Source organism: Prinia subflava, chromosome 10, assembly GCF_021018805.1.
Source record: "Prinia subflava isolate CZ2003 ecotype Zambia chromosome 10, Cam_Psub_1.2, whole genome shotgun sequence".
Lineage (NCBI taxonomy): Eukaryota > Metazoa > Chordata > Aves > Passeriformes > Cisticolidae > Prinia > Prinia subflava.
This window is the reverse complement of record NC_086256.1, coordinates 21891723-21902531: the sequence shown is the minus strand read 5'-3', so window position 1 is coordinate 21902531 and position 10809 is coordinate 21891723. Positions and strand designations below refer to the sequence as shown.

The window sequence follows — 10809 nt, the reverse complement described above, 5'->3', positions numbered from 1 at the left end:
CTCTGAAGAAGGTTCAGGTAAGGATGATTCTTGTATAAATACTAAAATATTTAATTGTTACATATTTTGTATATATATGTAAAATATACAGCTAAATTTGAAAGGCATGTGACATTCCGATGTGATTTTAATGGATTTTTAAATGTTTAGAGATAGCAGGGAATTAAGCACTTTGAAAATTCATACGTGACTTTGTATTCTACAAACCAGTGTTTTGAAATTGAAAGTACAGCATTTCTGGGAAAAGATAACACATCTAAATGAGCTGTATGTCCTAACCAAAGCTTGGAATCTATAAATAATATAAATATTTAGTGGTGTCTAATGTGAAAATATATTATGCAGATCCATGCATTTTTTATTGAATAAACATCTGTAATCTTTCAGTTAAGTAGCCATGCTTCAAAAGTGCATAAATCAAATAAGGTCTGTATGAAATCAAAACTGTAATAGTGAAAAGGAAAGGAGTTACTGTTTCAAAAGACTGAAAACTACCTGAGACAAATACAAATCAAAACTGTGCTTGGATCATAGCTCAGAGTTTCCTTCAGATTTTGGGATACAGCTCAGTTCATATGATCATCTTCATGAATAATACATCTGTGTGTGGGGCTCTACATGGTAATGAAATGCAAGTGCACTGTGGATCTAAGTGAATTGCATTGGTCAAAAAAAATTTCTTGAGGAGCCTGGCTGCTTCCAAGGTTCATGGTTCAGCCAGCAGTGAAGCAGCAGTTGTCCCAGAAGATGGAAGAGCAGCAGGCTAAGTAAGTTACTGTGGCTGAGAAACCATTAAGCCCAGCCCTAGTAAATTTTAACGTAAGAAATGGACTGATTATTTGTTCAGATACTTTGTCTTAGCAATTAGCAATTTTTAAAATGTTTAAATCAAAACAGCTTTTCAAACTGAAATATTTTTCACTGTCACATAGGCAAAAGACAGCTTGAGCTATGCCTCTGTCCAGTATCATTTCCATTCTCTTTTTGCTTGGAACTGCTCAGAGCATTACCTGTAGAATTCCCTACTGGATTTACTATGAAAGTTCTCTGACAACGTGTTTAATTTTGAAATCGAAACTAAAATTGGCATTTCACTTTTGATCTTGACATAAGTTTAGTGTAATACATGAAGGAGTATTGCCATCAGATCTGAAAGGGTGTTTTTACCGTTATAGACTGCAAAACAATATGTGTAATATTCTGTAGATAGTTTTAGAGTTTCTGCATTTTAATAGTTTTGGTTTTGCTGAGTTAAATGCATGCACTGTAAATTTCTGTCATATCTCGAGTTGCTGTTCCGTTTCTGTGATTTCCTGTGTGCTGCAGCACCAGGAGGCAGGGCAGTCCTGGCAGTCATAAAAAAGGTGACTTGGTTCCCCCTTCTGGGAAAACTGCCAGATATATACTACTTCAAAAGCTGGAATATATTCTAAGAACTTTGATCAACAGTCTTAAAACATTAGGCTAATTCCTCCTTCATTTTCAGCGTGTGAGAAACCAAAAAGGTCAAATGTGACTTGAAATGCATGTCAATTAAGGTGCATGTGGAATGCCTGGGTACTTGAAGAAAGTCATAAAAGTCCAACCATGAAATTTTTATAACAGCGCTTGCATTAAGAATACAGAGGCATTTTAGCATGTGTACTCCTCACAGCATTTCAAAAGGCAGTATGTATGTGTAGCTGTATTCTCACAGCAGACTTCCCAGTTTGACAGAAGATTTTTTTTTTTGTGTCTGAAGATGACATCATGCTGTCCATATGCAGGTGATGGTTTCTACAGCAGAAAAACTTTCTTACTAAATTTGTATTTAATACTTCAATAATTTTCTAACAATATACTTGGTGGTTGGTAGGAAATGGTGTTAAAGAGTTGTGCCTTTCCCAAATGGCTTTATCGTATCAGGGTTCCAGTTGTCTTTAAGTGTCCAAGATAGGTTGTTGGTTTTCCATTGAAAATTTTTACCTAGTGCACATGAAGAGGGGCTGTGTCCTGTGTAAAGTCACTTTCCTTATGGGGGCTGGATGTGTGTAGACTACTGACTGAATGGAAAGTGAGACTTGCATAACCTGGAAGGGGAAAAAATTACTAAGCATATAATTTCAGCTCACAAGGCTTGTGGCAGCACAGGGTGTCTGGCACAGCCATTCCAGCTTGCATAGTTGACATCTAAAGCTGTTTCTTTTGGATAGAAGGCCATCATAATTGTTACTGTGCTTCTGTGACCTTTGCTAAGATTGCGTAGAAATATTTTTGGTAAATATAGTCACAATACTTAATTTCACTATAAAATTTATTTTCATGGATGTCTTTTGTTGAGAACTAATTGTTTTTCAGAGGAGCTGAAAAATGAGTCTACTCTATGGTGGTGCATCTTCCTTTTGATTTCAATCGTGTGTGATTTTATTCCAACTAAAATACTCCTTTTTTTCTAATGCCTTTTTAAAGGAAGCTCAGCATGGACTTCATGCTTCTTTCAGTTATGAGAGAGAGGCTTTATTCTAGCTATTTTACACCTGTGCATGGATTTCACTCTCCACATTAAGACTGTGTCTCTAAATGCTCTACAGTGTGTTAAGTAACAGAACTGAGATCTGAACTTGTACTTTTCCATTATCTGCCATTCTCATCTCACATCTTCTCACATCTCACATGCCCTCCTTCCTCTCCAATCTTACAAGTCATGTCTGTTCCATCCCCTCCCCATTTCATTTTCCTGACTGGGTTAGGTGTGTACGGATTCTTATATGTGTATTTGGTAATAGCACCCCATGTGTGTCTCTACTGTCAAGGGCTAATGGTGCTTAGAATCCTGCAGTTATCCTCTCTTGGAGCTGCAGGATCTCAGGCCATTTTTTGTTCCAAAAAGATTGCCAGTTTTGAGTTCTTATGAAGCTTTCCAACAAGAATGTTTATTTTTTGCTAATAAAATTTTATTTGGCTGAAATATATACAATATTGATAAATGTTAAGGGAATGTGTACAAAATGTATGTTTGTGGAATAAAATGTGAGCAGAAGCAAGGAGCAACAAGATGCTGTGGGAGAAAGGACAAGCAGATGGTGACAGAAACCACTCTTCCTGAATTTGTAGTTGCTGCTGAGTCCAGATGACAGAAGTGGTATTCTCAATTTGGTTTTTATTAGGGGATGTAGTACAGCAAGAGCTGTTGAACTTACAGGGTTTTTAATAGTAATTTAACCAGTAGACTTCACGAAATGATACGTTGGGTCTTTGGTTCATGTTGTTCCCTTTGTGCTTCATCCTCCTATGTTTGGTTTGGGTTTTTTTGTAATTAGGAAAGTAATAATTAGATTATCTCTTTTTCCAGCATGGAACTATGTTTCTGAGATGCTGTTAAAATATTACCTAAATAAAAACAGAAATAAAATCATATTTTCACTACTGAAGACATTTAGACATTTTACAAATGTCTAAACTGTATTTTGAGTTAAAGAAACATCAGATAAGATCAGCCCCAAGTAAACTGTGGCTGTAGCAGTATAAATTGGAAAGCTCCTAGGTAAGTTTCTTAACATGTGTTAAGTGTCAGATCCAAACCATGCTGCAGATGATGCCTGAGGAAGCAGCAGTGCCTCTCTGCTGCTGCAGCTCTGGGTACCCCCTGCAGCAGTGCCTGGGCTACAGTGCAGTGTTCTGAGCAAAGACCACTCCAGGAGCCCCTTCCGAGGGCAAAGTAACAATTACTGGTCACAAATCACCTTGAAATGGCAAAACGGTGGTAAATATCTAAGTTAGTTACTGTAAGGCTGTATGAGTTCACTGTAGGAGCTATTTTTTAAGGAAACGTTAGCTACTCAAAATTTCAAATATGTAAAGCTGCATATTTCAATAAAATTTCAGATTAATTGCATTTCTGCCTAACATTGTTCACTCTTTCTTTTCCTTTCATTCCAAAATTGGAGGCCCCATGTTAGAGATTCAGACAAAGAATCCTTTTATCTAGGACGTACATTCATTATTCATTGTACATTGTCAGTGGATTGCTACTTCAGGCCTGAATTACAGTTAATTAATCTTAGAAAAGCACTTGTAATTTCACACTTTATGAAGCACTATTGTCTCAGCACAGCAGTGCTGTGGTGGCAAAATACTCTAATGCTTGTTGCTGTTCAGTATTGTATCTCTTAATATTTATGTGCATTCAGGTCTTTATTTTGCTTCCTTCTCTGAAGGTTTATGTTACAGCAGTCATGCTAGTGATTTTGTTTGGAAATGCTTTTTGGTATTTTTATTGATACAGAATTTCAAACAGAACAGACATAAGTTCATCATTTAAATTTATCCATTCCAATGCTGAAGAGGAAAATCTGGGAAAGTGATGGTCTAGATCAAGTGGAATTAGGTAGATTCCCAACTTGGCCCTTCACTTCAGATGATGGATTTGGTTGGTAGCTGATAGTTGATCAGATAAGGTCTGGACTTTGAAGCTAGGGCTTGATGTTCTCCATCAGGTGGTTCTGTGTTTCTAAACCTTTTTGCTATGCCTGTAGTGTTCTGGGGACATGAATATAAGAACTTCACTTAGGAAGTTGAATTCATGTATTGCAGCTCCTTTGTTTAGTTTACACATCTGCATAGGGAACAGTTCCTGCACTGTAGCTTACAACAGCTTAGAAACTATTCTAAAAATACCAATATCTCTTGACAGTACTTACAGCTGACATTTCTGGAATGCTGAAAGAAAAAGACTATAATCCATGCTCACATGGAGGTACTAGAGAAGAGATGGAGTGCAAAGTCACCAGAGATCCCGTAGTTGCATAGCTCACACAAGTGTGATAACCATCAATGTATCTTTGTCCTTCTGCTCTCCCTTTGTACAGTTGATTGCAGGATGAGATGAAAAACTGAGAGCTGCAAAGGTTTATTTCACTCAGTGTGCTTGCTAAGGGGGAAAAAACTGCTATGGGCTTTTAAAATGCTGCTTTAAATCTCTTCAGCTGTATTTGCCTAATTGTTTTAAGGAGTTTCAGTAAATGCTAACTAATATAAAAAGCTTACCACAATTAGACTTTTTGATTACACTCATGAAAACTATCACATCATAAAAATATTTACCCTATTGTTTGCTGCTTATTAGGTTTTTTTAATACAATCATAATTCATTTTTAGAAATGTTGATCTTATTGTAGTCCTTGAAAATAAAAATCAGGGGAAAAGAATTAAAAGTTTACATAAGAATGTATTACACTGCGCGGTTTGTAGTGAGTGGAATTGGTGCTGACTATAGAAGCATACCTCCAAACTGAATTACCCTGTGATCCTGATCTCAGAAGTGAAGTCAAGAATTTGAATTACTGTTAGTCTGATAAATACCCTAGCAGTCTAATCTAAACACAGCAGTTTGTATTAGCCAGTTACAGCGATGATAACACTTAATGTCTAATTACTGCTAGTTTCCAATAATCGATGTGTGGAGCATCATCAGTGACCTGAGCTCTGCTGGGAGGAAGATGCTGATAGTGTCTTTATATGAGACTTTGGTAGGTGATCTCAAGCAGTCAGTTTGTGTTGATCCAAAAGCTTATTTTTCAAGCCTACCCAAAAATCCAAAATTACTTTAGACTTTTGTTGTATGTGCTGTAATTCCCTTCAGGCCGTGCAGTTGCAGAGAGCCGAGCTGGATCTAAAACAGGGTTAGACACAAGTCATTTGAGTGCAATGACTTGGTTACAGTTTAGTCACTCAGCTGCAGGGCGTGTGGTGCTACAGCTAAAACCCAGCTCTGAGAACGAGTGCAGTGCCAGGGAAGGCTGGACAGAGGGTTGGAAGTCCTTGGGCAGTGTGTCTGGGTGGATGGTCTGTGGCCTGCTGATGGCACGGGGGTACTGTCTGTACAGGGCTCAGTTGTGTGCATGTGAGAGAGATCTGTGTGCAGTGCTCACGCTGGAGCACAGGCTGACCTTTCAGCTGGGCTTGCTGAGTCATAGGAGCTGAAGGTGGAATTAATCTGCCTGCAAAGCTCTGAAGTGTTCCAGTGGTGATGGAAGTACTGACATCCCTCCACTAATGGCCAGTCTGCAGCACCCCGCGGGCAAAGGGCAGCCTCTCCTGCTAAACAAACCTTCCGAGAGCTGCCAGGTGCCGTGTGCAGTCCTGACATGCACTTGAAAGGATCTTCTTAAAGTCTTTCATTGCCACTTCCATTTTTCAGGGCAAGACAGTGTTGAGTCATCTGCTGGTGAGGAAGCACGGAGGTTTTTTCCTTGTGTTTACAGTAACCTCCTTGTGTGAGCTGACATGGCTTATTACACTGGCATCCTCTGGTCTGAACTGCAGCAGTTTGGCAGAATAAAAGATCATCTATTCAGAGAGAAAATCTCTGAAAGCTTTTTGCATCTGGTGTAATACAGAGGTTCTTCAGAGGCCACAGATTGAATATTTTCGCATTTTTTTAGTCTTTTTTTACAAATCTTATTGTTGAAGGAAGTTAATGTCTATGAAATTGAAATTCTGGATTTCTGGGAAACACTATTTATAGTCTTTTGAGGTTAGATCTGGATCAAAATCTGAGAAGCACAAGAATGCTAAACAGGAAATCTTAAGATTGTCTGTATTTGCGGTTGTACAGATCAGATAAGACTTATTTTTACTGCCTCACTATATTTAATTGAGGTAATTTTTGAAATACTCAATTTAGCTGAAGCTGTGACAAATGTGCAAAGATGCTTGTGAAGTTCAGCACAAGTAGAGGGAGTCATGTTTATAAAACTTAAGTCTGTCCTTTGGGGAGAGCAGCTGCTTGGTCTAGTCTGTTCCATGCTGTTTAATAACAAATTAGAAGTACTGGGAATACTATCCAGAATACACAAACAAAATTTTCTCTTTCTTTCCTATGCCTTGATTCTAGATTTTCACAAATGAGAGCTTAGCAAAAAGGGCTCTAATAAACAAATAGTGTAACCCGAGTCACTTCTTTGCTGGCTGAAGGGAAGGAAATGGGAGAGAAGGAGTTGGAGGTGACAATGAAGTTTTGATCCTGAGAGTAAAATAATGTGACTTATTTAGAATTGGAATGGAAGACTGTAGCAAGACTAAGGGGGAAAAAAAAATATACTCAGTACCAAGGAATCAGTTTGTGGAAATGGAGTGGCAGGATGGGATAGGAGCCTGAGATCTGAGCCATTTGTAAGCTGTGCTAAATTATTGCTGTGTATTGGAACAGATATGCAGAGGTGGCAGTTAAGTCATTGAAAGCTTGTACTTCAAATGGACTTGTTTCCTATCAGGGGCTAATAGAATGGCCACAGCACTAAATCAGGGCATCAGAGCATTAGAAATATTTCTCACTGTAATATTACATTTTGCTATGAAATGTGTAATTTAGGTTGCTTTATGGATGCTATGAAATAATGATAATGATCACTCAATTTACTATGTTTTTATCACTTAATAAAAATGTTTTATTTCTTGTGCATAGATATTTGATTTAATGGATGCCAAAGCCCGTGCTGACTGCATCAAAGAAATAGATCTTCTTAAGGTAAAAGATTTATTTAGAAAATGTGCAACCATCATCAAAAAATGTTATGTTTTTCATAGACATAATTGAGGTTTCCACTGTTTTTTGTGTAGAGTTTTGAAAAGCTTCACTTTGAAGAATTTTGTGATCTTTATTACTTTAAAAGCTAATATTGAAAAGTAAATCTGATAGAATAATAAGTAACACTTGAAGTAGAAGTTTCTGCCAGAATTGCAATATTGTGAATGACTCTGTCCTTTGTACAGTAAAATCCTGACTTCAAAAATTGATTTTGCTATTTACTTCAAAAATCGACTTCACTGTTCCGGATAAGTTTGGCATGCTATTGGATATATACATTGAAGTGAAATTCCTCTAAAATTGTGATGTCAGTCACCATGTAGGTCCTAAAATTCCATCCTGTTCTTGCAAATTATTTGTAAATGCTTCTTGTCAGCATATACTTTTTGTAATTTGTATCAGAGTGAAAGAGATTTTAGGGGTTGTTTTGTTTGCCTAAATAAGAATGTTACCTATGTCAGTCTTAAAACATGTGGCGTGCTCTACACTAAAATGTGAATTACTATTTTGCTTTCTTAGCAACTGAATCATCCAAATGTAATCAAATATTATGCCTCATTCATTGAAGACAATGAACTGAACATAGTGTTGGAATTAGCAGATGCTGGAGATCTCTCTAGAATGATAAAGGTAGGGATTAACTTGTTTAAAAAAAATAAGAGCTTGTAATGATCAATTTCGGGTTTTCATTCTGTGTGATGATCACTGGGTGAAATGCAGTGAAAATGTCAGGATCTGTAGAGAAAAGTAAGGTGTTTAATCTGATTGTTTTTTTAATGTATGCCAATATTGATGCTTATGTAAGTGTTTTAACACTGCTCAGAATGTAAGTGCAGATGGGGCCGTAAGTAGATTGAAGTTATATTAGCACTGGGGTAAAAAAAAGCCTGTAAAGAAAAGCACTGTCATCACCATTTAGAACAATCCATTTTAATGGATTGCATTCTGAATTTTTTGGCATGATTGTCTTTTTATTCTCAATAATATCAGTGAAAGCAGAGAACTGTAGCCATACAGCAGAAGTGTCTTCTAGATCTTGAACTGCTAAAAATAGATTTCATATTTCTTTGCCATCACATGAAGTGAGTTTACTGATATGTGGTTGTGCATTATGGGTTAACTGCTTTTTTTTGGTGATATTTAAATAGCTATTTAGATAATCAGATAAATCTATCCAAGACCCATTGTGTAAAATTCTGTGTTCTAAAACTTACATGAAGTTTTAAATGCCTTTTTTAATGTTTCTTTGTCATTTGACAACTACTTCCTCTTGTTCCCTTCCCTTTTTCCACGGTGTCTTGAGTTTAGTATGTTATTTTAGCATTTTTCCTTGTGTCCACACCAGCATTATTGCTGTCAACACAGCACACCACTGTGGGCACAAACAATGCCAGTCAATTAGTGTTCACTCAGCAGCACCAGGCACAGAACACACTTAGGCTGTTTTGCTAGGGACCTGCATGAATAGAGAATGTTAATTTCTTCATTAATGACTTTTCATGCTGATTTTTTTTTTTTGAGCTTTTGAAGACTATTCCTTTCTAAATTGATAATTGTAAGGTAGGACAGTCAAAATTTAGTTCTAAGCAGGTTGACAGCGTCTGTTAATATTTATAGCCAAATGTGATATTTTTCTTCATCTCATGAATTATTAATTCTGTGGGCTTACATTTCATAGAACATAAAGGAAGGTTTGTCTTTTCTTTTGAATGTTCAGTTTTGACACAACAGTTACTAATATGAGTACTCTGTGACAGATTGCCTTATGGCATGTCTGGTCTTATGACCCACTGAAGCTTTTTCTCTTTTTCCCTTGCTTTTTTTTTTATTATTTAATTTAAAATCCAATGTGTGGCTTTTTCAGTGCAGTTGGCCTCATTACACCTTGTTCAAGTTGGTGGGTATTTCTTACAGGCTCGATCTTGGAGGCACTCTGTGGTTGTCCTCTTAACACAGGGATCATGTTTAATGTAGCAAACTTAGATTGCTGTTTGATGTTAATGACAGCCTATCAGGGTATCATTAAATATGTATGAGGTGTCAGAATGCACTGTGTCTTCATGCTGCTGGTGGAGGAAATGGTTTGGTAGATTACTTTGACAATATGAGTTTAAATGTGAGACTCACCAGTCTTAAAAATGTATTTTAAAAATTGCCTGAAAAATAAGTGGTATGTAATAGTATAGAATCTTCCTAGAAGAGCGGCTGCCTGTCACACTGTTAAGGTAAATAACTATGTTGTGTTATCAAGCCAAATGAATGCTTTGGTTTCCAGTGTTCTTGCTAGAATGTTGCTCCAAGTTGTTGCAGAATGTCCAGACACCCTTAGAACAGTGTTTGGGTACCAGGCTGGTGTGATTTTAAAGGGGATCAAGGATGTTTTTGAAATTGTAAATGACCACAGCTTGAATGACACTAAAACCAATGATAATGTGAGGGAAAACTATTTAACTAGTTTACTTAGGTATTTGTTATGACATTACTGGCACATCAGAGAATACTTACAAGGCTGCTGTGCCTCAGTGTGCACCTTAATGAATTCTTTAGTTCTTCCCTTAATGAACGACATCCTTACTGCCCAGTTTTTATATTGTCCCTCTTGTCACCTGTGAACAATACTCTCTTTGTCCCCATTGAGTAGACAACTGAGGAAAATCATTTGGTGCATTCAGATGTATTCTAATAGAATTCATAGAATCTGCTGTATGTCCAAAAAAAGCAGCTGTGCATTGGCATTTACATATCACATAATGAAAGCAGAGGTATCTCATGTGTTCTCTCTGCCGCTGTGTTTGTGTATGTACATACACAGATTTAATCCACTTTACCTTAATTATTTTTTTAATTATCTCTGTCACAGGGAGATGTTTCAATATAGGCTCCATTCTCAAAAGCAACAGAGTTCAAAATGGAGGATTTCTCACTGTACAGCTTTTAATAGCCAGTTATAATTCTCAAATGTGGCGTATTGGCATATCAGTAAAACTGAGAAGGGAAACATCAGGGAGGGGGAAATGTTTGTGTTTGACTCACAGTTGGTTCTGCACTGCAGTACCTCAGCACCCTGTAACCCTTCCATGGGCATGGTGGAAGAAGGAAAAACTCTTGATATTTCTATCAGTGAATCAGCTTGCTGGATACTACTACCTCAAAGATATTACAAGCAAATCATGACTAACTATTGTGCTAAGTCCCAGTTGCCTGTGGTCTGTTGTTTGTCTGTGGTTGCCACTGCAGAACAT

At 37.2% G+C, this 10809-nt stretch overlaps 1 protein-coding gene across 3 annotated transcripts in view; it reads left to right on the top strand.

Annotated features, from left to right (window-relative positions):
* The window catches only part of NEK7 (NIMA related kinase 7), a 60574-nt gene that overhangs the window by 15678 nt on the left and 34087 nt on the right, over positions 1–10809 (top strand). For all 3 annotated transcript variants that reach the window (XR_010081481.1, XM_063407691.1, XM_063407692.1), the window contains exons 3-5: positions 1–17; positions 7445–7507; positions 8087–8197. The exon at positions 1–17 is cut by the window's left edge and continues 124 nt beyond it. Coding sequence is in view for 2 of the 3 variants with exons in the window: in XM_063407691.1 (XP_063263761.1) it covers positions 1–17; positions 7445–7507; positions 8087–8197 (191 nt within the window). In the remaining variant the exon portion in view is untranslated. The remainder of the gene's footprint in view (positions 18–7444; positions 7508–8086; positions 8198–10809) is intronic.